The sequence below is a fragment of the Microtus pennsylvanicus genome, chromosome 13 (assembly GCF_037038515.1).
Source record: "Microtus pennsylvanicus isolate mMicPen1 chromosome 13, mMicPen1.hap1, whole genome shotgun sequence".
NCBI lineage: Eukaryota > Metazoa > Chordata > Mammalia > Rodentia > Cricetidae > Microtus > Microtus pennsylvanicus.
In genome coordinates this window covers 45,015,071-45,042,591 of record NC_134591.1, presented here as the reverse complement: position 1 = coordinate 45,042,591, position 27,521 = coordinate 45,015,071, and the positions used below count along the sequence as shown (strand labels likewise).

At 41.7% G+C, this 27,521-nt stretch overlaps 1 protein-coding gene across 31 annotated transcripts in view; it reads left to right on the top strand.

Annotated features, from left to right (window-relative positions):
- Osbpl9 (oxysterol binding protein like 9) overlaps positions 1–27,521 on the top strand; it is a 137,089-nt gene that overhangs the window by 62,492 nt on the left and 47,076 nt on the right. For 14 of the 31 annotated variants that reach the window (XM_075946314.1, XM_075946311.1, XM_075946310.1 and 11 more), the window contains 2 exons: positions 3,951–4,027; positions 22,724–22,792. In XM_075946314.1, coding sequence (XP_075802429.1) covers positions 3,951–4,027; positions 22,724–22,792 — 146 coding nt within the window. Of the gene's footprint in view, positions 1–3,950; positions 4,028–12,994; positions 13,125–22,723; positions 22,793–27,521 lie in introns of those variants that run through there. The other 17 variants (XM_075946313.1, XM_075946315.1, XM_075946312.1 and 14 more) reach the window with 4 other exon arrangements.

Sequence of the window (27,521 nt, the reverse complement as noted above, 5' to 3'; positions counted from 1 at the left end):
TTTCCCTCCCAGAATTCAGTTCTGTCTCCCCCCTACCTAAGTTTTGCCCTATCACCAGGCCCAGAGCAGTTTCTTTCTTTCTTTTTTTTTTTTTTTTTTGGTTTTTCGAGACAGGGTTTCTCTGTGGCTTTGGAGCCTGTCCTGGAACCCTGGAACTAGCTCTGTAGGTAGACCAGGCTGGTCTCGAACTCACAGAGATCCGCCTGCCTCTGCCTCCTGAGTGCTAGGATTAAAGGCGTGCGCCACCATCGCCCAGCGAGCAGTTTCTTTATTAACCAATAAAAGCAACACAAATACAAAAGGACCTCCTACACCATATGTGCAATACAGCTCTTAGCGTTAGAAGTGTTAATGTGTGGGAATTGGCATTGATATAGCAACACCATTGATCCACTGACTCTCAAGTTCCACCAGTTGACCCAGAAATGTCCTTTATCCCAAGAGTATCTGAGTTACCATCACTTGGTCTGCACGTGCGCACACACATTACACACATGCACATATATATACCTACATAGTTCTATATGGCTTATCTAGCCACTTTACTCTGGAGTATTGAGAGTGCCTTCAATATTTGCTTAAGTATTTGATTCTATATTGAATAACCTCTTAGGGATTCTGAGGGCTTCTGAAATCTGTGGCGTAATGTCGCTCATCAATTTTGGAAAATTCCCAGCGAGGTAGTGCCACCAGCAGTGAGCAGTGTGCAGCTTGGGCAGCTGTGACTTCTCAGGGTGCTTTAGGAACCTCCGTTCTAGTGAAATCAAGATCTCTATTCAAATCTCAGGAAGTGATTTCAGGAAGTCAGTGTGAAGTAAGATTGGGGTTTATCACAAACAGGCAGCATGCTTCTGTGTGTGTGTGTGTGTGTGTGTGTGTGTGTGTGTGTGAGAGAGAGAGAGAGAGAGAGAGAGAGAGAGAGAGAGAGAGAGAGAGAGAGAGAGAGAGAGAGAGTGTATTGGGGTGGGGATACTATACACACTACAAGGAAGTGTAGACTTCCTGAGAGAGGTTAGCTGAAATTTCTTAGAAGCAGCTGGGTATATGACTTTTGTAGATTTTGAACTGTAGGTATGTTTAAAAGATTAAACTGTTTTGGTGTATTTTTATCTAATGGTAAATGAAGGCGTGTAAAGTGATTTATGAGGTGTACTGTGGGGGTCTACAGATAGGTGTGCTGATTATATAAAAGTGCAGGACAAGAAAGGTCAGGAATTTTTGCAACACATAGGTCATAGGCAGTAAGACATCTTGAGTGTTAGCATGATTCATAATCGTGGTAAGATTTCCTCAGGGAAACTTGTACTGTTTGTGGTTACTAAGAGGTTGTGACGTGTTTTTGACTGTAAACATGTTTCATAATCTTGTTCATGAAATTTTTCTTGGCAAAGGGAGTATCATGTCCTTTGCTGGTGTTGTCAGAAACCATGAGACTCAGCCCGCTAGGAATGTACACAAGATCCAGGGGATGATGGCTCTCTTCCTATCTCATGGCCCCGTATTTGTTCTTGGTTTTCTCTCTTTCCTTAGTAGGACTTCTCATCTATTCTTTATCTCCCCCTCGTATTCCAATCATGGTCATATTAAATTTTCTTACCTTTTTATTTATTTATTTTTAACCCCTTTATCTGTACTTTAAATTTGTCTACTTACTTACATGTGTGTGTGTGTGTTTGTGTGCCATGTGTGTTCAAGTGCCCACAGAGGCCAGAAGAATATTTTCAGATACTCCTGGACCTGGAGCTTTGGTGGTTGTGAGTTGCCCAATGTGAGCATTGAGAACGCTCTTTGGACACCTCTCTCAGCCCACTATGAGTACCCCATACCCGGGAGTGGCTGCTGCTGCTGCTGCTCCTTATGATCTCTTCCAGGGCTCTAATTGTCTTGTTGACTGTACTCAATCTGCTGTTAAACCATCCACTGAGCTCCTAATTTTTTATTATTATATATATTAAAAATACTGTTTTTCAATTTTAGATTTCGTATTTGGTTATTTGAAAAATAAAATGAGGAGCCAAATAGATGGCTCAGCATGACCTGGATTTAATTCTTAGAATACAGGAAAAGGTGAAGAGAACTGAACCTTCAAAGTTGTCCTCTGACCTACATGAAGTGCTTACACAGTGATGATAAGTTAAAAAAAAAAAACCTTTTACAATACTACCTGTTACTTATAAAATAATCTGGAATCCCTATTGACCTTAGTTTCAGTTATGTGTGGTGTCATCTGCAGAAGCAACTTCATTTATGTGTATTTGGTTGTATTTGCTTGTGTGCTAGACTATATTTGAAAAATTCTTTGTAGAAATACAAGACCAGTGGTGGCACACGCTTTTAATCTCAGCACGTTGGAGGCCTTGGAGGCCGAGGTAGGCAGGTCTTTCAGTTCAAGGTCAACCTGGTCCACAGAGGGAGTTCTAGGATAGCCAGTTCTACACTGAGAAACCCTGTCTTGGAAAAAAAAAAGCATAATAAAGGAAGGCAGGCAGGAAGGAAGGAAGGCAGGCAGGTAGATGAGTCTGTGACCAAGATGGGGTTGCCATCCTTAGAGGAGATTTTCGCCAGCTTTGCTAGCCAGATGCCAGAATCACTAACAGTATGGGGTTCTTTAGTCTATTTTAGATATCAGGATCTTTGTGGAACACACAGATGACCAAATAGTTGGCTTAATTCTGCTTTTTCCTTAGTTCCAAAGTGAAGGCATTTTGGGGTCCAATCAAGACATGGCCTAATTTACTCCACTTTGCTAGCATAGCATAGTGGTTCTCTACCTTCCTAATGCGGGGACCCTTTTAGTACAGTTCCTCATGTTGTGGTGACCCCAACCAAAAAAGTATTTTCATTGTACTTCATAACTGTAATTTTACTACTGTTATGAATTGTAATGTAAAATCTCTGTTTCCTTATGGTTTTAGGTTACCCCTGTGAAAGGGTCATTCTACTGCCAAAGGAGTCACAACCCACAGGTTGAGAACCACAGTGTTAGTGGGTCCTATTTTCAACTTCTCTTAAAAAATACTTTCAGGCTCAGTCTCGATGTACCAGAAAATAGAGTTTCCAGATCCCCTTGGCACACACATTGTCAGATCTCAAGTGCGGCATCCAGCCCACAACTCCTCCTGAGGAGTTTATCATGCTGCTAGGCAGAGAGCATCACTGAATGCAAGGCTTCTCCTCCAGGGGCTAACCGGTAATTCTTTACTACCTTGGTTTATGGTGCCTTCAACCTCTTTTTCTTTCTTCTTTTTTTAAATTTATTTAAGTTAAATATATTTTTTAACTGCTACGTAAAAACATAAGATCCTGAACAGGGCTAATATGCCTCAGTTATGTATACGTGTTATTTTAAATCAGTCTAAGTGTACCTATTTTTGCAAACATTAATCATTTCTTTTTTGGTAAAAGCTTTCAAAATCTTCTTTTAGATATTGGTGTTGATAGTCACCTAACAGTACAGCAGCTAAACAGAGCTGCTGGCTTCCAGATAATGTAACTTAGTGCCTACCATCTACCCTGTTCCCATCTTCCTTTCTCTCCACTCTGTTTACCCTCTCATAACCTGCAATCCACTATTGACCTCTCGAGTTGCACTGTTTGAGGATCATACAAGTGAGATCATATGGACTTGTGTGTCTGTGCCTGGCTTCCTCCGCTGTTCCATCTGTGTTTTTATTTTTGTTAATGACTGACTGGTATTCCTCTGGGTATATGTGCCACATTTTAAAACCCATTCATCTGTTAAATGAAGCTAGTAAAAACTAATCAGTCCATGGGAGTGTTGGTCTGTGACAAAAGTAACCTACTCATTATTAAGCATAACCATTCTTTTTGTTAAAATTGTTATAGTTTGTAATTCTTATTAGATATTGGATCTACTTAAGAAATAAGATACTTCCTTAAGATGAACCTGTTAAGGAAATGACACAGCAAATTCTAATCTTTTGTTCTAGCTCGAGATGCCGATGAACGAGAGAAGTGGATCCATGCCTTAGAAGAAACCATTCTTCGACATACTCTCCAGCTTCAAGTAAGAGGCTTTGCATGGTGTTTGGATAGTTTGTCTATGGCTTTCTTTTGGGGAGAATGGTTGTTTTTTGGGGGAAAAACTGCTACAATACAATGAGAACTCATTTCTGAATTGATTATTCTTAACTTTTAGTGTTGCATAGAAAAGTTACAAGCATTTATTTTTTTCTACTTTCTGTAGGGCAAAATACAGATTTTTTAAAATCAGGAATGAAGTTAGTATAAGGCAATTTGAATGTGAAATGATATTTTAAAATGTGCCAGATACATATTTAAGTATTTTGTATCAATATTGGGCTATCGATAAAACCAAATTGTAGGCATTCTAATTGATAAATGCTGAGAAGTTGACCTCATTTTCTTGTTAATAGAATTTGGTTATTACCACATACACCTGGTTAATACTAATTAGGATAAAGATGAAAGAAAACTCAGTATAAATGGGTCAAGAGAAACAAAGCTGGCTGAGATCTGAAGTCTATACTCAGAGTCCCCTTCCATCTCTGGATTTTGTTGGCTCATAATTATTGGGACTTATTTCATTGCCTCAGTGGTAGTGAGACTGGTTGCAGCAGTTGCCAGCCTTGTATTGTAGGAAGTCTAGGTCCATAGTCAGTAAGATGAGCAGGTCAGTGGCTGAGTGGCAGAGTAGCAGAGTGGTGACAGCATTCAGGAGGCTGAGCCAGGAGGATCCCTGAGAGCAAGGTCAGCCTGGGCTGCAGTCTGAGATCCTGTCTTTAAAAAAGAAAAAAAAACTGGTTATGGTCATGAGCCTAATCCTAAGCAGTCAGAGTTTTTGGGTCATATTCCAGCCTGGAGCTGAGATGTGTTAGAAAACAAAACACCTTGTTAATAGTGGGCAGTAGATGTCGCCACCCCATCCCTGCCCTAGTAGCTTCAGAACAGGAAGCAAAACAGGGTAAGTGACAGATGCAGCTCACACCTCTTCTAACATAGAGAAAATGCTTGCTTACACCTCGCCTCTGAATGTCCATGTGTGGCAGACAGAGGAGTTTGTTTTATGTTTTTTTAGTCTTGAATTTTAGACAACTGGTGCCTTGTGACCCCCTTCTATTTTGTCTGATCCAGAAATTGCTTGATTTGGTAAGGTTTACCTCAGGTCTTCTCACATGAGAAGGCTTAGAAAACAGTGTTTGATGTGGTTATTAAGGGATGGGAACAGTGAAGATGGAGTTGAAAAGGCTTGTAGATTACGCTGATGTATGCTTTTTATAGCAGCTTCATGATTGCCATCAAGTTCTTTTTTTTAAATTTAGGTAGTTCCATAAATAAAATATAGCATATTTTGGACAGACGTGTGGTCCAATTAGAAGGTAATTGTTTTACATTTAATTGCATTGAATGTGTCAGATGCAGTTTCCCCCTAACTGGCTAAAGTGACATGCAGGTGTCTGATGTGTCTTCAGCCTGCCCTTAGAGGCCTCTGCTGTGGGGCCATGAAACCCATCAAGCGCTCTTACGCACTTCTTTCCCTTAACATTCTTTATAGCTTTCTGGTCTCTACATTCTTCTGAGTGATGTTCTTGTTCTCTCTCCCTCTTCCTTTCTTTTCCGTCTCCCCATCCGCCTCTAATACCATTTGCCTTTTTTGTAGCTTAGCTCAGAGCTGACCTCTTTGGTAGCGCATACAAGTACAGACCTTCATCCTTCAAGCTGAAGGACCTCCCTTTGGATGCCACAGTCACTGCACAGTTCCTAAGTACTTTTGGTGGGGTGGTGGTGGCAGGATCTTGCTGTGTAGCCCATGTTGGCCTGGAACTCAAAATCCTCTGCCTCTCTCTCCTGAGTTCTGTGCCTTCTCTATCTTCAAAGCACACAAAACTCCCATTACTAGGTAACTGCTTCCAATCAGGTACCAATGTGGATCCAATTATAGAATCAGAATTAGAGTTTGGTAAAAAAGAGAGCTTACATGTTTGGGGAACAACAGGAAGGAAAAGATATTTTTGAAATATTCTAGGCTTTGACCACTTTGGCATTTTAAGAAAACATGTAATATAAATGTTCTTAGTAAATAGAGAGGCTAGGATGTTTAGAACTATGAAGCTGTGTGTTTATTTGAGTGGGCAGTACTGTCTTCTCAGAGAGAGTGGAATGTGATGAAGAGCCTCACTCTGGAGTTGGGTATCCGATTTGTAGTCCAGTGCAGTGATTAGCATTTACTCATTAACCTTGACCTATCTGACTGACAATATCTCCTCCTTAGCACCATTGTGGTAGTTACAAGAGTCAAGTATAGACTCCAGTTGTACCTCCCTGTTGGAAGAGCTGCACAGAAGTCAGCTGCCATCCCTTCTCCTGTGCTTGGTGGTTCATTAGAGCTCACCAAGTGTTAGTGATGGGAAGGAATTGCTGAAGTGATACATAAACAGTTGAAGTTCTTTTCCACCGTTACTTGTTAAGTACATGCAGGCACATAACACATCTGTCAAGAACTAAGAGATTGGCACTTTTGGGAGGGCCTGGGTATAAACAGAGACTGCTCTTTCATTCCCAGTTGCCCAGACCCGCATAATCACACAGAAACTATATTAATTACAATACTGCTTGGTCAATGGCTTAGCTAGCTCTTATATCTTAAATCAATCCATTTCTACTAATCTGTGTATCACCACGAGGCTGTGGCTTACCGGGTAAGGTCTGTATCTTTCTCCTTCAGCAGCTACATGGCGTCTGCCTGACTCTGTCTTCTTTCTCCCTGCATTTAGTTTAGTTTTTCCACTTAGCTCTATTCTGCCCTTCCATAGGCCAAAGCAGCTTCTTTATTAACCAATTATAATAAAACATATTCACAGCATACAGAGGGGCATCCCATATCACCTGGGAGTGGAGATTCAGCTTTGCTCTGGTCTGCTTATTACACTTACACCACCTCAAATGTCAGAGTGTTTTCTTCACTCCATTCTCTTCTACTGCTTTACTTCCTCCAAACCTCTCTTCTCTCGCATTGGTCTTTTCATATCCATTTTCCCTGGACATTTTAGTCTCCTTCCAGTTTTGCTTACCTCATTTCCCAGTGTAGAACTTGTGGCCCGCTTCTTTAACATTGCTTTAGCCAACACCATTAGAATTTCTTGTGACTGGACAGTTTTTACTGTGTATTACGCTAGTCTTCATTCCTGAGACTACAACTATCTGTTTTCATTGCTTTTATTGCCCATTATAACAGAAGCTATGAGGGCTGACAAGATGACCCAGTGATTAAGAGCACATCCTGTTTTTCCAGAGGACCCGGGTTCAATTCCCAGCACCTACATGGTGGCTGACAACTCTCTGTGAGCTTGTGACTCCAGTTTCAGAGGATCAGATGTCCTCTCTGACCTCTGTAGGCAAAGCACCCAGGAACATAAAATAAATTCAAAATAAGAAGCTACCAAAGCAAAGTGGCTATATTTATCTCAATTTTAATTGTTTTCCACCTCTAATGGAATATCCATCATGATTAAAAACTTCCCCTTTCTTTCTTAAAATTCCAGGACTCTGTGCTTGCCGGGCAGCACTCCGTCAACTGACTTTATTCCCAGCTCCAGAAGCTTTTAATGACCTTTTGTTCATTGCCTGTTGAATTTCCCACAGTGAGATCTTTTCTTTAGATCTAGAATCTAATAAAAACCTGTTTTCAGCCAGATGTTGTGGTGCACACACCTTAATCCCAGAGCTTGGGAGGCAGAGGCAGGAAGACCTCTGTGAGTTTGAGGTCAGCCTGGTCTACAGAGTGAGTTCTTGTCCCGCGAGGATTACATAGTGAGATCCTGTCTCAAAAACATCAATAGATCCTGCCCCCTCCAAAACAAAAAGACGCAAAAAAAAAAAAAAAATCCATGTTCTTCTCTTCACATAAAAAGGTTTTTCTTCAACAGTTCTTGAGATTTTTCTCTGCTTCACATATTCTTTTCCTTCTCAAAGATCAATAACCTTGATTCCTTTGAGACCGAGGCCTCCTTCCTTGACTCTGTGGCTGCCTCTGCCATTTTCGTAACTTGAACTAAACTCTCTGTAGATGAGTCCCCCTCCTATCTTCATAAAGCTTTCAGTCCCCTCTGCCTTAGGGATCTACTGCCCTGGAATACCCGAGGCAGGGCTACAAAGGTGCCTCCATCCCTTTCCTTCTCAAGCCCTGTCATTAAGCCTCTGTTTTCTTTGATGATGCCAACCTTGACTTCTGAGGGATAGGAAGCTCAGTCTTGCGGCTGCTTCCTTCCCTCCCTCCCTCCCTCCTTCTCTCCTTCCCTCCCTCCCTCCCTCCCTCCCTCCCTTCCTCCCTCCCTCCCTCCCTCCCTCCCTCCCTCCCTCCCTCCCTCCCTCCCTCCCTTCCTCCCTCCCTCCCTCCACTTCAGTGCAGTCACTCTCAGCCTAGGCTTTCGTTTTATCTTGGCAGCTCTATTTCTTGTACTATCCCAACCTATATTCCTTAATTTATTTTCTTTTTCATCCTTTAAATGAACAACTATCATTAATGATCCTGAGGCATTCATAAATGAGGAGAAAGAAACAACCTCCAGAGCAGTAGTTCTCAGCCTGTGGGTCACAACCCCTTTGGGGATTAAAGAACCCTTTCACAGGGGTTGCATATCAGATATTTCATTATGATTCATAAGAGTAGCAAAATTACAGGTATATTATATTTATTATAGTAAGAGGAATCTCTCCCTCGGCCTCTGCTGTGCTTTCCCCCCTTGTAGCCCCAGAATACTTTGCTGTGTCATCTTAGCAGTGAACATTTGAACACTTGTCTTTGCTAAGAGCGGTGTAGGCTTCAGGTGCATCCTCTCTTCTTACTTATACATCCCTCTCTTAAGTTTGTAAAGCTCATGAGAGAGAAATCCATTTACTGATATACTATGTATGCTCATGGTACACATACAGAAGCCCAGCACTAGCCAAGTTTTCATGGGTAGTTTGAGAACTGGGTAAGAAGAAATGCTTTAGATCTAGGTGAACCAGGACTAGGACTTAGGGCTTGCCTAGCTGTGAAATCTATGGTGATACTTAATTGCTTTTCAACCTCAGTTTCTCTCTCTCTCTCTCTCTCTCTCTCTCTCTCTCTCTCTCTCTCTCTCTCCTTCCTTCCTTCCTTCCTTCCTTCCTTTCTTCCTTTCTTTTTCTTTCTTCCTCCCTCCTTCCCCCTCCCTTTCTTTCTTTTTTTAGGGGACAGGATTTGAGATGAGGTTCTCTCTGTAGGTCTGACTATTCTGGAACTCCCTATATAAATGAGGCTGGCCTTGAATTTACAGAGATCCGCCTGCCACTACCTCCCAAGTGCTGGGATTAAAGGTGTGCACCATTATGCCTCCCTAGCTTTAACCTCAGTTTCTTCATCTTTAAAGTGGCTTTAAAACCTCAGCAAAGCAGTTGTGTGATGGTAATTTGGAATCTCTAACCTGCAGTGCTTGCACATAGTCTTCTATTCCGACTGTCATTTCATCTAAAGCTTTCTTTACCCTTTCTTCATCTTAATTCTAGTCCTTGTTTTTCTGGGTCATCTCTGCTAATTTATGAGCACATTGTAATTAGAGTAGAATGGAGATGGGAAATATAACAGAAATTTCTGTCCATTTAAATCCCGTGAAGCAACGTTTTCCTGCAGTTATTCTATGTTAACTGTAGGCTTTTCTCTCTCTTTTTTCTTTCCTTTCTCTTAGCCTTTCCTACCCTTTTTTCACATTTTTTTTTATTGTGAATCACTTTATGTAGGCAAATATAGAACAAGATGTAAATGCCTCAGGTTTAAAGTCATTCAAGGGAGCTTCCAAATGAAATGCAACCGACACAAAGCAGTGGAGTCTAAACTAAGACTCATGTAAGCTCAGCCCAGTGGCAAAGGCCTGTACTTATTTAGTAATGTTTTTAAAAATGAAATCTAGAAGTTCTTTCAGAATAAAGTGGCCAATGCAGAATCTTCCCTATAAAAATTAGGGCAATTGTATACATCAAATATAATATTAAAAATTGAATGGTACTAAAGACTCATAGAGGAAAAACTGGTCTCTTGTCCTCTGACTTCCCTGTTGTGTACCCTAGACTGTTTTTTTCACCTTCCCCCCCCCCACACAGTGTATTGAGGCTGTTACAGTACAGTGCCTGGCATTTCATTACCCCAACAGACATTTTTAAGCTCCTAATTGTTATGCTAGTCCCTTGTGATGAGAAGCTGAGGACACAGCAAGACTTTGCACTATTGCAGGCATTGTGGGCCTGTGGAAAGGCTGCTAATTCTAATTCTGAACAGAATATTTCCTTCTGAGAATGTGTTGGTTACAGTTTCCCCTGGTGAAACATGGCAGCTTCTTCCATGTGCCAGGTGACATAGGTACTCCACCTGGCCTACATTCCTACATAGGAATTGACTGGCTGACTTCAGTTTAAAATTTTTGAAGACTTAGGCTAAAATACTGAGGTTGTATAGACTGCTTTTGAAAATCGAGTTGTCTTTTACCTGCTCTGGTCATTTGGCTTCTGTTGCTAGGTCAATGCCTAGAGAAATTGGTTTGGCTTAAAATACAACAAGCACCATGTATTTTAGAGTAGTTTTAGGTTCAAAGCAAAAAGAGAGAGAGAGAGAGAGAGAGAGAGAGAGAGAGAGAGAGAGAGAGAGAGAGAGAGAGAGAAAGCACCCCACCCCCCCTCCCCCAAAAAACCAGAAGTTCAATGATTTCCTATTTATCATAGCCCTGTTCCACATATGCATAGCTTCCCCTATTATCAGTGTTTCCCACCCAGATGGTACATTTGTTACTCAATTTCTAGTGACACATCTTTACCTAACACATAGGTTTTGGTTTTTTTTGTTGTTGTTTTGAGTTTTTTTGAGGCAAGGTCTCATGTAGCTGGGGTTGGCCTCCAACTCACCCTTTAGCCAAAGATGATCTTCTTGAGTTCAGTGCCTAAGTGTTGTTATATGTAACATTTGGAACTATCTGGCCTTTTGGGATAGTCTTCTAATATTTAGAAAAATAAACTTGTTTCTTCTTGGTCTGTACATGTGTGCTGGTTAGATTTTCTTGATAGGCTAGAGTCATCTGGGAAAGGGAGCTTTGAGAGACTGCCTGCATTAGCTTGCCTATACTCTGTGGGGCATTTGGGATTGCTAGTGGATGGGGAGTGGCAGCCACGGCAGTGGTACTGCCTTTGGGCAGGTTGTAATACAGCAAGCTGGGCAAGCACTGGGAGCAAGCAGGAAGTGGAATTTCTCTGTTGGTTTCTGTTTCAAGTCCTGGGGTTGAGTTCCCTGGCTTCCCCCATAATGGCCTGTAACCTGTAAACTAAACAAACCCTTCCCTTCCCACCCTGGTTGCTTCCTGGTCACTGTTTTACCAGTGTTTTATCAGCAGGAAAGTAAAGTGCCATAGCCTGACTTGAGTCTTTTTACTGAGGAGTAAATCCAGGGCCTACTGGGCAAGCACACATTCACAGAGCAATATTCCCCAAAAGGCCACACCTCCAAAATCCTTCCCAGATAGATCCAACTAGGGAACAAGTGTTCAGATATACTAGCCTTTGGGGGCCATTCTCATCCAAATCACTACATTGAATTAAGACTCAAAAAGTTATTAAATAACTCAATAAAGTAAAATTATAGCTGTGGTAAATTCCACAAAATGTTACATGGGCTAATGATGACCTAAAATAGGAAGAATTTACATTGTTTGTCTAGAAATGATGGTGAGAAGTAAATTAAGAGTCAAAGGTGTTGTCAAGGAGATAGTGTGAAAGAAACAGCAGTGGTCACAGGGTCCTGAAGTTGGAAGGCCCTTGGCAAATTAAAGAAGCTTGAAAAGGGCCTTTGTGTGGAAGGCAGAAAAATAGGGGGTACAAAAGTTGAAAAATGCAGGTAGGACTATAAAACTGTTGTGTTGAGTTAAACCCTTTTTGCCATGCAAAGCTATAGCAAGTTCCTTGATTAGTAATAGAATGCTATGGAAATAACACTCTGGCCCTTATGTTGAGAGTGAACTAACTGGTAGATTCAGGAAGACTGTAGTAAGAGAATTACTCCAAGAGGGGCCATTATTTGGGATATGAGGAGAGGTGGGATTGAAAGCGCACTTGGAAGTGAGAGTTACAGAACTAGGTTGATAGACTTCAGTACGGGACCAGGGGAGGCAGGCCCCTAGGTTAGAGTGGATGATGGTGGTTCCATTTACTGAGATAGAGATCATGAGAGAACTAATTCTGTGCTTATAAAAGGGGAAGCAGAATGAACTTCGAAACCATTTACATCAGTTAAAAATACCAATGAGTACAGCAGTACAGTTTGAGTGTAGCAAGTATTTCTTCAACAGTGTGCCACAAAATTAATAATTGGATGTTTCATAGAACCTTAGAAGGGTTGAGATACCAAGGAAAAATAGAAAAGGAGATTGCTTTCCAGATCGATAAGCCAATCACTGGTGTTTGTGATTTGCTGCGTTTTGGGCCTCTGCCCAGGTGCTCCAAGCCTGAACTTCACAGTTACACTTTTTGGATTCTTCAAGTTCTTCACAAACCACCTACACTCCTTACGGTGCTGTCAAAACAGCAAGCCCACGGACGCTCCACCGACAAATAAAAGACACCCAAATTCTTGTTTACTGGTAGGCTGTAGTGTTTCCTCCTCTCCCACCTTCCTCGAGCGACAGGAACAACTTTCTGGCAAAATCCATCAGTAATCAACATAGAACTTCTGAGCTCAGGAGCTGCCAAAATAAGGTGATGGCGAACTAGCTGGTGAAGCGAGTTTCCCTGGCTCCCACGTCCCCCCAATTTCGCGGCGGGGGAGGGGGGTAGGCGGGTGGGAGTCCTGAGCTGCCTGGGCTCCTTGGGCCTTGACGCCTAACGAGGCCAACCGCCAATCGCCAGCCGCTCACCTCCCATGCAGGTGACCCGTGGCCAATCGCCAGGGGCCTCTTTGCCTGGGCCAGCCAATCGGGGCGGCGTCTAGGCCGCGGCGTAGGGGGAGGGCGGGGGAGGCGTCCTCCGGCTGCTCTGAGCTGGGGCGCCGGCCGCGGAGGGGCATCCGGGGCGGGGAAGGAGGCCCTCCCCTCCCCTGGGACGGCGGCCGGCTGCGGCGAATGGCTCTCCTGCTGGCCGCTTGCGGAGTGAGTAGACCCCTCGGGTCCCAGGGGCGAGGGGCGGCCTTCCCCAAGCCCACGCCCCCAGGCACCCATCGGAGGGACCCTCTGCCCTGCTTAGGAAAGATCTCTGTGGAACTTGGTTCTCCTTTCGAAGGTTGACTCACAATGAGCAGTCAGAGCTGAGCTTTCACGTCTTAGAGCTCAGCTCTGACCCAGCGCCTGTCAGTAGAATCTTCACTTGCAGGCCAAGTAGAATTTGGGATGTTGTTGCGTTGTGCTGGTGCCTGGTCCTGTATTTGTGTGTCAATTATGGATGTTGCTGTTTGTAGGTGGGTGAGGAGGAGGTTGTTATTGTTTTTAAGTAGCTACTGGAAATGTTTTGGAAACTTCAGTACAGTTTTATGGGGTTCAGGGAACAACTGTAAGGAAGGTTTTAGGTTGTCAGCCTTAGCACAGTTGAGGAAAGTTGCCTATGATTAATACAGCTGGAAGGCTCCAATCTGGAGAAATTGAGAGTTAGGTTGAAAAAGAACATTTTCTAATTTGAAGACTTGGTTTTCCGTGATCAGATTGTTTTACTTGTTAGCTGTTTTTAAAGAAATTGAATGCCAGATAACTATTTCCAGGTTTCTCACCGGGGACGCTGGGAAGAGTCTTAAAGTGGTAGTTGCAGTTTAAAAAGCCTTCCCAGCGACTTAAAAGGGGAACTCTGATGAAGTTACTCATCAGTCATCCTTCAGAACACCCCCGTGCTGGAACAAGTACTAGAGCTCTTTAGTGACCAGTACTAACATTTCTTGTCCTTTACTTTTACTTGGGATTTTTTTTAATTTTATTTTTGGTGCATCTCTACAAGAGATTACTTAAATAAAAGCCAGATGGTTTTCCCTACTCCAGAGTAGGCATACATCACTAAAAATGGAATTTTAGTTTGAGAATTTAAACAAGAAACACTCTTTTTAAGTTGGGTGTTTCCTGAGTACCCTGAGTTTGGTTTGGACAGGGATGACATTGTATTTGAAGCATGTCTTAGTAAATAAGAGACTGAAAACTATTTTGGGCACAGTCAAGTTGAAGATCAGCAAGGAATTTAGTTCAGTGTAGATTCATTTGTTTTCTGTGATCTCACTGTGTTCTGTTTATTGGAAAGCCAGTTGTGTGGTTTGCACTTTTTTGAAAGAGGGTCTTGGTACCTGAACTCTTGACCTTCCTGCAGGGGTTACATACATGCACCACCACACCCGTGTTTTGCACTCTTGATTTAGAAAGGTAGTGATGATGACAAAGCAATCCACAGTCATGCATTTATTCTAAAATATTCCGGGATGGCCTCTGGGATGTGTTAACTTCCATCACTAGATGCTGCACAGTGGAGAAGTGACTGATGATTGTAGTGATTCTTACACCACAAGGCAAAGATTTTATTGGTACTATAATGTATAGTACCAATACATTATAATATATATTTTGAATTTTTTTAAATAAAGATTTAGCAGTCACTGCTATTTCTGAAGCTAGTCCCCCTCTTTAAATATTTTAATGAGATCTACCATAGGGCCATTTCCATTCATAGCTGTTTCTATCCACCTTACTCTCTGTGTCTAATGCTCTGTCACCCTTTGTAATATTAATGTCTCTTGGATTTTTAATATCTCTGGATTTGATACTGCTCTGAGACCATCATCTCTCTGCTACACTTTTAGGAAATCTGACCTAGTGTGTGAGCCACACCCATCCTCTTTACTCAAAAACACACTGACTGAGTCACTGCCACGCTTCTGTCTCGGGTGCCTTTCCTAGCCCAGCTCCTGGCAGGCCTTTAAGGCCCTCCACAGTCAGGGCCAGTTGTAGGCGCTCTGCTCCAGGTGTTCCCTGTGAGCGGTTTCTCCCCAGAGCGTGTCTGGCCTCAGTTCTTTCTCTTCACACCGCCTTCTCTCCTGTTCCATTACCACCCACATTTCAGGTGGTTAAACTTTGTCTTGGACTCTAGTGCTGAGTCTAGTCCCCTCCCCTTGCTGCCTAAAGCAAGGCAGTGGATGACTTTGTGTGCCGTCACAGAATTTGTCCATAGCTCTTATGGCTTTGCTAACTGTAAATTTTTTTCACCTCTTTGACTCTTGTTAGGCCATAATTTGCTGGAAATCAAGGTTTGTGTTAAACTTTGTCACCAATAGAGTGTCTGGCCATGTAGAGTGGTCTCTTACGTTTCCTTACTCATGAGGTCACATCTGGTACCCTATAAACAAAACAAGTTAACAAGAGAAATCCCCACTGCCCAGTGTGGGTCTGGTTCTTAAGGCTGACTGTGGGTAAAGGAGTTGTAGCTTCTCCAGCTACTTGGGAGGAAAGGGAAGCACGAGGAATTCAGAGGCTGTTTCTGAGCCCTTCTGGTGTCCTTCATTTCAGGGGTGCAGCATTCACAAGTGCTATATTGGGGTTTGGCTTTCTGAGCCCCAGTAGAACATCGTAGGTGTTTAGCAAATGGGTAAGTTGTATAAACTGACGACACGACCGCTTATGGTATGGTTAAGGGAAGGGTTTTTATTGTATATGTAGGGGAGAATAGCCAGAGGCTTCTGGAACATTTCAGAGCAGAGAGAGAAAGTAGTGGACTGGACATGGCCAGTGGATTGGACCTCGCCATGAGAGGAGCAGGAGCAGAGCAGGGTGCAGAGGAGAGCAAGAGACAAAGACAGAAAGAATCAAGAGAGTGCATAGCTGACCTAGCAGGGGTGTGAGGAGAAAGAAGCTGAGGGAAGGAAGCCCCTGAGCTGGAGGAAGTTTAGGGTGTGTGCGGGTAGAAAAAGCTAGGATGTTAGCATGGACACTGGTGTGTATAACAGTTACTTGTGATACTGAGGAAGCCTAGAAGCGAGCATGTGTTCGGGTATGCTAATAGGCACCACACACAGCATTTGTCCCTTCTACTGGTGTTAGTAGGGGAAATGACTCCTCCTTTGGTAGAAGGAAACTAGCTTCATAAATTCCTGAAGAATGTTGGCTTTTGTCTAACCAGCAGCATTTGGGCAAATGGAGTTTCCTTTGGGCCTGACATAAATGGTCCAAATATGAACCATTATAATAACCTAAGCATACAAACCTTTTACTCAGTTGTATTGGAACTAGATTTCCTTTTCCTGTGAATTAAAATATATCTTAGATCACTAGACTGAACTGATTACTTAAAGTATCACAGGGAATTGGAGAAAATGTTTAGAGACAGTGCTGGGGTGGCAGGCAGATTCTGTATCTATGTGACTTCTGTATGATTTCTGATGTTGAAATAATACCAGTAGCAATACTAACACAGATTGGTTTCGGTGCACAGTATCATGGGACAAAGCATGTTATTGGCTAGAGCAGTCAAGGGAACTTAGGAAGGGGTGAAATTTTAGTTTAACATTGGTTGGGTAATGCTGGGTTCTATTTACTGTTTCGTCCATTATCCTTAAAGAAGCCCCCCCCTCTCTCTCCCTTTCTGTGTGTGTGTGTGTGTGTGAGAGAGAGAGAGAGAGAGACAGACAGACAGACGGACAGACAGACAGACAAGAGGGTGACAGTATTGACATTTCTGGGGACAATTTGAAGAACTTGGCCGAATTATATGGACTACAGCTCGTTTTGTTTTTCTAGTATGTGAATCTTCGGCTGAGTTGCTTATCTTTCTTTGCATTCTTGGTATTCTAGAGCTTGTTTTAAACTCTGGTTGCTGTTATATTTGTAAGATTCAAGGTTACAAGGAAGGAACAATAGGTGCTTGAGTTTTAGCATTCTTTGTCAGACTCCCTTGTATAGTTGGAAACTGCAACTTCCTGTTTTTATGTAAATGAGTGGTAGATCCGCCCAGTGTGATGGAGCTTTTACTCTCTGCATGAACAGTCATTAACCTGGATGCATTTGCTTCAGGAAATCCTAGAACAGGAAGGAAGGAAGCCTAAAATTTAAATGATGGCCGTTCTCCCCCACCTCTCACCACCACCTTTTATAAGTAATGGAAGGTGTCTTCCAGAAACCAAGTGATTTACCAAGTCTGTAATAAGTAGGGATTGAGCCTACGTCCAGGATGTTTCCTGGTGCTCTTGGCACATCTCTACCCATTGCTCACCTAGCCGCTCAAGCTTTAGGAATTTTCTTGATTCAGCCGCTAATTTTGTTTCCTTTGAAATCAGTCTGTGTTTGCTGTGCTCTCCCTTCTCCCAGAATCATTCTCTGTTCTCTTTGTGCCCCAGGAGCCAGTGTTACAGGCTCTTTATTCTTGGGCTTTTGTTTGGCTTTAGCCCATGGGAGGCAGTGACAGGAGATTGAAGAAGGGAACAAGAATAAGTGTCACTGCTCCTGCCCGTCTCTGTTTGAAGCCAGTTGTCCTTTGCTGTTGGGTCCAGCCCTTGCTCTTTCTTCAGGCTCAGGTGGATAAAGCTTCCTTGCTGTCCCTAATTCCTGAAGTTCTATAGAATCTTTTGTTGACTTGCTTAGCCCTGAATAGTTGCCATGAAAGAAGAGTTCGAACATGACATTTGATGAGCCACAGCCCCACTACTCTAATACAGACTCCTGCCTCTGTCCAGAGCCTGGATTCCCCAATGCTCCTCCTTAAAATCTCTCTTACCCTCTTTTCCTCCGAGTCTTCTGGTGCCTTTCTCATTGCATCATTCTCTGTTCAAATCAGATCCTCTAGACCAGTGGTTCTCAACCTTCCTAAAGCTGCGACCCTTTAATACACCTCATGTTGTGGTGACCCCAACCATAAAATTATTTTCATTGTTACTGTAATTTTGCTAGTCTTAGGACTCATAATGTAAACAGCTGTGTTTTCTGATGGTCTTAGATAACCCCTGTGTAAAGGTCATTTGACCTCAAAGGGGTTGTGACCCATAGGCTGAGAAACCACTGTTCTAGACAGATGTTGATCTCAATTCAAATAGATGGAAACTCTTAGGTCAGGATCAGTTGTCTGTTTCACCTTGGCATCTCCAGGGTGTCCAGCACAGAGTGTAGTCACAGGAGCTGCCCAATGAATAAATAATCATTGTAGCATAGAGTTGTAAAGCCCAGAGTAGTGTGTGTAAAAATGTGCTCATGACAAGAGTTGGCGTGAGAGAACGAAATTTGTCACTGCCTGATCACCTTCTGTGCCATGCTGCAATAGCCTTTTGTCCTGTCACCTCTTTTTGTAATAAAGTTTCTCGTCAGCGTCGGACATCAGCATCTGTGCAGTTTTTACTAAGAGTGGGGTGCTGTTTGAGTGAAATTTAGAGGAGCTTCCTTATCTTCTTCATGCACTGTTAGGTGAGCATGCTGAAGGGGTTCTATAGTCACCGTCTTTTTTCTCCCCCCTTCTTCAGCATTTGCCACAAACCAAGCACTAGCTTGGGGAATACAGTAAAGAAGAACGAATTCAGGTTATTCTTGAAAGACCCTACAGACCCCCTCCTCAAAACCCGCAGCTAGCATGCTCCCGGGGGAACGTCCTGTTTGCTTAAAAAAAAAATTCTCCGGATCAGCAGCCAGCCTGCTCTCGTAAGAACATCCCATGTGCTTGAGAGAGCAGGATGTCTATAAGAGAGGACATCAACAAAGCAGGTTGACTGCAAAACAGGATATCTATAAAGATAGGAACAGGATGACTGTTGCCAGACATCCATGCTGAGAGAGGAAACCATTCATGCCCCCCCCCCCCCCGCCTCATTCCGATAACCACGCTTTTGCTTCTGTAAACTTGCTTTTTGCTCTTCCCTATAAAAAGCCCGCCTTCCAGTTGGCAGGCGCGCAAGTCTTTCAAGAGATCTTGCCGCCCGCAGGTACCTGTGCCTACTCAATAAACCTCTTGCTAATTGCATCCTGTGGTTTGGTCTCAGAGTGTCCTGGTTCTGGGGTCTTCATCATCGGAGGAAAGGTCCTCTCTGAGGGTCTTTCAATCTTGGTAGACTTTCAACTTTTTAAATTGGATAATTTTGCGTATACTTTGAGCAACTTCAGCAAAATTGAGCATGTGATTCCTTCTACTGGACATCACCTGGCAGTAGAAATCACTTATACAAAGACCGTTTAGCAAATGCAGTTTAAGGGATTTTGTCAGGACACCGTGGAACCCATTCTTTCAAAGGTTGTTTTGTTTCATTTGATGCGAGCTAAAAACGTTGGTGTGAATAGTTTATCATGCAGATCTCGTTGAGTGTTAATTTGTCAGCTTGTTTGCTGTGCAGAGGTCAGGTCATATCAGTAGAGCATAGTGGGTTTGTTTAGAAAACATTGCATAATCAGAAGTTGTTAGGAGAAGTGTGTGCTTAAATGATCAGCTTATAAACTTAGACGGTTAATTTTACTTTCTCCTGCTTGCACATAGAGCGTACTTCCAGGAAATTTACCTGAACCGATTGCATTTGGTAGAATGTTGGTAATCTCAGACTAGGACAGGGAAGAATGTTTGCTCCTCTGTTTCAGTTTGCCTAAGTGCTGAGATAACCTAACTGACAACTTGAAGAATGGCCTTGAGGGTAAAAGAAAGTCCCTGCCTGTGCAGGCCTGCTGACCTGACTGAAATTCCTGGAACCCACATAAAGGTGGAGGGACAGCATCCACTCCCCAAGAGTTGTCTTCTGTGTGTGCTCATTCTATGGCATACTCCCACCTGAGAATAATAAAAACAAATAAAAAGCCTTCAAGTAGCCCAGCTAACTGAGTTGCCTCTGTTTGCAAACCTTAAGTTTGCTTTCTTAGAAGCCGAGTCATGAGCACGGTGGCAGGATGGGTGTGGAATGCCCTCAGTGTCTTGCTTTATTTTTTGTTAAGGGGCTCATTTTTCCCCCAGTATGTCAACAATCTCTGTTTGCAGGGCTTTTTGCTGCCTGGCACTTTACCCTTAATGATGTTACAAATTTGGCTACAATTCATTTTGCTTGGAATGGGGTATGAGTAGTTTCAGCAATGCCAACTCTTTTTTGGTATATTTTAGGATTTCATAGATAATCTTTAAAGAGTAAACCTGGTGACTTTGCATATAATTTTTTGAAAAATATGTATAACTTGTGATTTCTGAATATTTTTCCATGAAGCCTTGATGTTTTTATAAAAAAAAATACTTAGAAAAGTTAAACATGTCAAGCAAAAACTGTAAGCACAAATCTCTCTTGGCCCCCATTTCCTGAGTCCCACCCAAGAAGTGACAGAATTCTATGGCCTTCCCCTGTGTGTGTTTGACTTCAGGAGGAGCTGGAAGTGTGAGGGCGTATAAACCTAAAGACACAGTTTACAGTGTGCAGCTACAGTGGATTTCTAAGTGTACTTTCGGTGTCACTCATGTTGTGAGCTAATCAGTTAGTGCTAACTAGTTTACAAAGGCCAGCAAACTCAGGTTTTCATGATTTTTCCCTCTTCTTTGGTTTTTTGAGACAGGGTTCTCTGTCTTGGAACTCTGTAGACCAGGCTGGCCTCACACTCAGACATCTGCCTGCCTCTGCCTCCCTAGTACTGGGCGTGAGTCTCCACTGCCCAGCTAAATTGTTCCATTATCACTTTATGAAGTCCATGCTTATATTTTGTCCTGTCAGTGGAAGAGTGCAGAGAGTTTCATCTTAAGAACTAAGCAGTTGTGCCCAGTCATGAATTTTAGTGCTGATATCTGTACTGATCTTAATTTTTGATTCTCCTGTTGAGTGAAACAGCCCATTTCTGCCCTATCTCTGGGTGAGCAATTTAGAATTTGTCATTCACTTTTCTTTTTTTAAACAAAACAAAAACTTAACTATTAAACTATTTCCTGTATAAATTTTTAAAATAGAAACAGTTTTAGTAGTTTGTTTGATTAGAGTTGTGTTTAACCATTATAATCTTTGGTGGAGGGAAGCTTTCTTTTGACTCTTGGCTACCAAGGTAGTTACTAGGTGCAGCTTACATTCTTTGCTGTAGGCACAAAGCCAACTGTTTTCTGAACATCCATACAGGGTTTTCCTCTGATCTGTTTGTTGGCTGTATTTTGCCACGTTTTGTTACTGCTTTTACCATTTTTATACCATCCATTATCTTCTTCAGAGTTCATCAACTTATTGTTAGTTTTCTTTTAAAAAGAGTGTTAAGTTTAATGCTTGTGCCTTTTTCTTGGTTTTTTATTCCCAAGAAAAACTGCACGTGGCTTATAGTATTATTCGTCAGTCTTTTTTCTCTTTTTAAAATCCATCAGCATGACTTATCTGTGAAGTACTGTGCTTGGGATTAAAGAAAGTGAATTCTGGCTTTCCAAGGCTCCGGATCTAGAAAGGAAATTGAACAGCTACCATTAATTAGTGGCCCCTCCTGTTGATAGGGAAATGAAAGCAGGGACAGTGAACCAGCCTGAGTACAGCTGTGGGAGTCTGTTAGGAAACTGTAGAGTCAGGACTCAGAACTTGCTCTGTTAACACTTGTTAGTGCTTCATTTCCACTACATCACCACCCTGTGTGATTTTCAGATTACGTGTCTCCTCTTTTCAAATAGTACTATAACTTAATAGAAAAATGTAGTAGTATTTGTAAGGTAGAGGAGTGGGTTAGAATCCTAATTAAAAATACTATCGGGAAGAGTCGGAGGAGTTGAAGCTGCAATCAGAATATATTGTATGGAAAAAAAAAACTTAGTTTCAATAAAAAAGAAAAGAAAAAATACTGTTGGAAGATTTGAATGTTCGGTAAGCACTTGTGAAATAGGTTCAGGGTTAGTCTAGCTCATGATCTTTCTTCTCTCTTTTATTTTAAGACAAGGTTTTACTTTGTAGTCCAGGCTAGCCTTGTACTTTCAGCTGTCTTCCTGCCTCAATCCCCCACGTGCTGGGATTCTGGGACTGAGCTTTGCCTATAACTATTTACAGTGTCATAATCAATTGAGATAAAATAAGAAATAAGTATTTAACAGACTTTATAGTATAGTACTCTGAAAAAAATTCAATATGTCTTATTCATGGTGAATCTATAGTGTCAGTATTGTTCACTTAGAATTGTTCAGAAAAGACTTTTTATGCATTCTGGGGGTGCCCTGAAGGTTTTGGTAAGAAACCAATAGCAGCAGTGTGGGTAAGAGAAACTGATTTGAAGCCATATGTAGCCATGGAAAGATGTCTTCCAAGAAAGTGTAGTGGAGGAAAAAGTTTATCGCTGTGCTCAGTTTTATGGATGTTTAAAATTGATAATCTTGTCTCCAGATAAATTGGCAGATGACTGTTCCATCTTTAGAGTTAAGAATACTTAGACATGCTTGCCTTCAGGACTCCTCAGTAGCTCCAAGACCTGTTCTTGGCTGATGTGGCTGCACTGTGGGGCTGTAAATGTTTCAGGATATCATTAGTATCCCTCATGGAATCATGGGCACATGAAAATTACTAAGTTGTTTCTTTGTATACTTTTTTTTTGTTATTAAATGAACTGATAGGAGGACAAGGTGGTGCCATTTCCCTAAGAGCTTAATATGCTCACTTAATTTTCTGAGAAACACAAAAGCCAGTGATTTTGGCAGACTGTTTGGTTTTTAACGTGTCACTTGCTATGTCCTTATTTTCCTCTGTATAGTTACAGGTTTTCTCTTAGTCCTTTGGTCGCTGATGTCAGACTCACAGCATGGTAACTTTCTACTCTCTCTTTTCTTACCTTTATGGAAGATCAGTACCACACTTGCTTTTTTCCAGTCTTCTGGTATCTCTCCAGTTCTTGAATTTTCAAAAATAATTGTAAGTGATTGAATCGTAAGTATGTCCTCTGCTTCTTTGATTGGGTGACAGGTCATCTCAAACATGTCATCCTCAGTTGTTAGCATAGATGTTGCAAGTGCTCTTATTTAAATTAAAGTGGAATTTGTGTAAAAATTAATTATTTTTAGAGTATTTGTTTTGCTAATAAAATGCCTGTTTGTCCATATTCTTTCTTACTTTTCATCAGGTGTGTTTTCTTTGAATTTTCCTTTGTTAATATTTTAAGCTATATTTTCGTTATAGTTCTACTGCCAATGACTTGCTCTCTATCATTTCGAACTTTCTCTGAAGACATAAATAATTTATTTAAAATATAGTTTTCCTTTTAAATAAATTAATTTGTTTTAAGGCAGGAGTTACTATAACTCAGGCTAGCTTTGAACTTATGAACTTCCTGTTTCCACCTATCAGATGCTGGGATTCTAGGCGTGTGCAATCACACATAGCTTCCTTTTCCTTTTTAGGGAGTACATATTTTTTATTGCATATTATTTTGTTCTGTTTAAGAAAAATGCTGCATAGCAAACTCAGTCCTTCAAGTTTTCATTAAGAAATAAGACTGATTGAAACTGTATTATTTTTCACATTCTTTTGTGTTTATTACTCAGTCTCCTGTTCAGTGTTACTCTTAGTTCCTCAAGTTACCCATAAGTTTCTTTTCTTTTTTGGGTGGGGGATGTCCCAATACACATTTTCTCTGGGTAGCCTGGCTGTCCAGGAACTCGCTCTGTACACCAGGCTAGTCTCAAACTCAAGAGATTTGACTGCCTCAGCCTCCTAGTGCTAGGATTAAAGGCATGAGCCACTACCACCACCTAGCTACCCATAAGTTTCTTAATTTCTGATTCTGGTCAAGAATACCTTAAGCCACCTTCGGTAACTCTGACCTTTGTTCATTGGTCTGTCACTGTTATCAGGAGTTGCTCTAAAACCTTTTACAGCCTGACTCAAAAGTCTTACTAGGAGAGTCCCAAAGCAAGCTATGATTTGCATGTTTCTCGGGGTTTAAGATGACCCTTGTAATGCTCTTTTTAATTTGGATGAAACATTTTGTTGTGTATTTAATGTCCCACCTAAAATCGTTAATAGGAGTTCATTTAATTTAATTTGCTGGCTGTTAGTTTTTAGGTGTCCCCTGAGAATATCAAGCTAGTCCTGTATATTAGAAATTAGAAGATTCATTTTTCTTGTTATATCATAGACCATTTTGTGTGTGTTTTTCTATCACTGCTTTTAATCTTTTTAAAATTTTAGTGTTTTTAGAGAAGTCTGGCTGCTCAGAACTCTTGATCTTCCTTCTAAATGCTGGGGCTATGGACTTTTAGTTAAAATGTAAAGTACAATTCTATCCAGACTGACAAATAATAGAACTGTGGTACTTCAATATTGTAAGCCAGAGAGCAGCAAGGTCCTGATTGCCAGCACTGCAATATGACCACTTCAGTTATTGCAGAAGGACGTAGACAAGAGAAGGAAAGAGGGAGCAGAGAACAGAAATCCAAAAGGAGCATGGGGAGCAGCAGTGGACATTCGATGCAGCTGCCACATGCATTCATCTAGCACTGCGACAGCCCCGAGGGTGCTGATGAAGGAATGGCACAGCTCTTGTCTTTTGTGTCTCTCTTCAGAGAAGTCAAAGAGTCATGTGCTCAGCGTTAGATAGAGCAGGTGCCAAGAACTGAGAAATGTGTCTGTTTTACTCCCAGTCTGCTGTTTAGCAGTGTGCATTAGCACCGTTTTTAAAGGTCTGCCCTGCTTGCAGTTCTTCCCAAAGGAAGACAGACCACCCTCAGCCTGGGGAAGGTCTGTGTTCTTAGTCTTATTTAAAAAGAAGTCTGCAGCGTCAGCAGGATGGCTCACTGGGTAAAAGGCCCCTGATGCACAACCTGATGATAGATTCCATTTCCCAGAATCCACTTGAAGAGGGAACAGAACTGACTCCTACAGGCTGCCCTCTGGCATCCATACATGTGTAGTACCGTGTGTAGATCACCAGGAACTGGAGTTACATGCGTGTGTGCGTGCGTGCGTGCGTGTGTGTGCGCGCGCGCGCATGTGTGCACAATAAATAAAAGTATCTTTTAAAGTTAAAAGGACCAATATGAATAAATGTAATGTCTCATTGTTATGAATATTGGCTGGAAAGAACAACAGGTATATAATACAATTTTTAATGTTTTTTTTTTTTTGTTTGTTTTTCATGTGCGTGCATGTGTGTGTGTGCCTGTGTGGGTTCATGTGCATACAGTGCTTGTGGAGGCCAGAAGAGGGCATTAGGTCACCAGGAACTGGAGTTACATGAAGTTGCGAGCCACTGTGTGGACCCTCTGCAAGAACAGCGAGTGCTCTGAACTTTTGAGCCAGCTCTTCAACTTTTTTTTAAAAAATAAAAATTCAACAGTTTTATAATTTTATTTTTATACTACAAAATGTAATCAGAAATTTTAAAAGTATCTTGTCATTCCATGAGATAGAGACAAGACAACTCAGCCACATCACTTATTTTTTTGTGTTTGTTTTTCTTTTTAAATCTATTTATTTATTATTTATTTATTTATTATGTATACAATATTCTGTCTACATGTATGCCTGCAGGCCAAAAGAGGGCACCAGACCTCATTACAGATGGTTGTAAGCCACCATGTGGTTGCTGGGAATTGAACTCAGGACCTTTGGAAGAGCAGACAATGCTCTTAACTGCTGAGCCATCTCTCCAGCCCCCAGCCACATTTCTAATGTCTGAATGGGAAGATAGAGGCGGTGGCTGATGGGAAAACTGGGGGTAATTTTAGTGCACTTAGTCATTTTAAGAAAGGTATCATCATTGCCACCTGCCTGTCCATGCTCCTGATAAATCCGTACATATTATTTAATTGGTTGTAGATAAGCTAACTCTGTAGAATTTCTTTTAAAGCAACCTACAATTTTCGTATTGCTGTGCAGGGAAGTTATTCCAGTTCCGCGGTTTTAGGCTGATGACCACCATTACAAACCTCTCCATAAGCCTTCCATACCGTGAGGTTATGAAGCCCGGGGTTTATTCTGTTGGTGAAGGGAACTTGTGCAAGAGCGCCTGCGGGATTGAGAAGAGAGCCTAGTGAGGTCATAGATCCAAGAAACAACAAATATTTCTGAAGAATTAATTGAGGTGGAGTTCAGACTTGAAGTTTAAATAATGTGTTTCTCTTCTGTAGAAGAGTTTCACTAACTGATTTATTTAAAAAGCGCTGTTAATTTCCTGACAGTGATAGTTCTAAAAGCTTAGAAGAGCAAAGTCCTTGATGATCTCCTTTCCTTTCTCCCCCTTGCCGTCTGTTCACTCTGGATGTGTCACTGGTCTCTCCTAACTACTGAGTAAGAGCAGTGTATTTAACTGATGGTAGCTGGCTCCTGATAGTTAAACCACTGCTAGTTATGCTGGATTACTCTTGGAATTAAACAAAAACTAAGGCAGGCACCCGATTTTCCTGTGGTGTTTTAAGTGTCAGAGGCACTGTCCCTTCTGTGAAATGTTTGAACTCCACTTTGCTTAGCAGACATGTCTAATATGAAGTTCTCTGGGATAGTTTTTAAAAATGAAGAAGTGTGTAGCTGGGTGTGGTGGCCCAACATGGTTAATCCCAGCACTTTGGAGGCAGGCACAGGCAGGTCTCTGAGTTCCAGGCCATCCAGGGCTACATAGTGAGACCCTATGTCAAAACAAACAAAACCCAAAAGAATGTGTTTGAGTATAATTTTGTTATTATATGGATTGTGAATACATTGATTATAATTTTTCTTAAACATTGTTTTCATATATATCACTTACTGGGAAGGGATTTTTCTTCAATTAGTTTCTTTACATGCTTGTAAAAGTAAATACGGCAAGATTTATTAGCTTTAAATTTGAAAAAGAAAATAATTACAAGATAACTGGCTTTTCCAATGGTCATGACAGGCTGTAATTTTTAAAATTTTTTAACATTTGGTGTCAGAATGTCAACTGTAGTTTGAGAAGAGCATCAGTGAATAGTAAGTAGTGATGTGATGGTGTTTTAGTAGACAGAGCCAGAGGGAAGGAGTGGGGCGAGCTGGGGGTTCCGTGTGCCCAGGTGGGATGTTGCTATAATACGGAGAGCTCCACTGTCGGCTCACTCAAGTGGAGAATATACAAACAAGCAGTGTGCGTTGGCCAAAGGCAGAAGACTGGGAACAGCTGAGTTTGCTGGGCTACACCATCTGTCACCCATTTAGTACAGTTTTCTGGTTGGCTTAGAAGTCGATGGTGGTAGTTCCTCAGGACAGGACAGCTGGGTGTGCAGGTAGATACCAGGGGCTGGGAATGTGGTTCTCTCCCAGTGCTTAACCTTTTACGATTGTTCATGTAGTCAGAGATAATTAAGAGCTCAAAATTTCTTTTGAACAGTCAGAACAAAAAGTGTATTGAGATGCAGATGTACAAAAAGTAGGGTATGCTATTGCTGTACTTTTAAACTGAGGAAGAAGAGAGGCATCTAGATAAATAATTTACACCCTGTCCAGAGTGTAGTGTTCACGCCAAGGCTGAAAGTGAATAGGGAACTTGATAAGGTGAGAAGAATCAGCAGTTGCACTTAGAAAAGGCTGTGAGACTATAACCCAGGCTAGTTGTAAATTTACAGTTCTCCTGTCTTAGCCTTCCCAGTGATGAGACTGTTGATGTGTACCACTGTGCTCAGCTTTCTCTTAA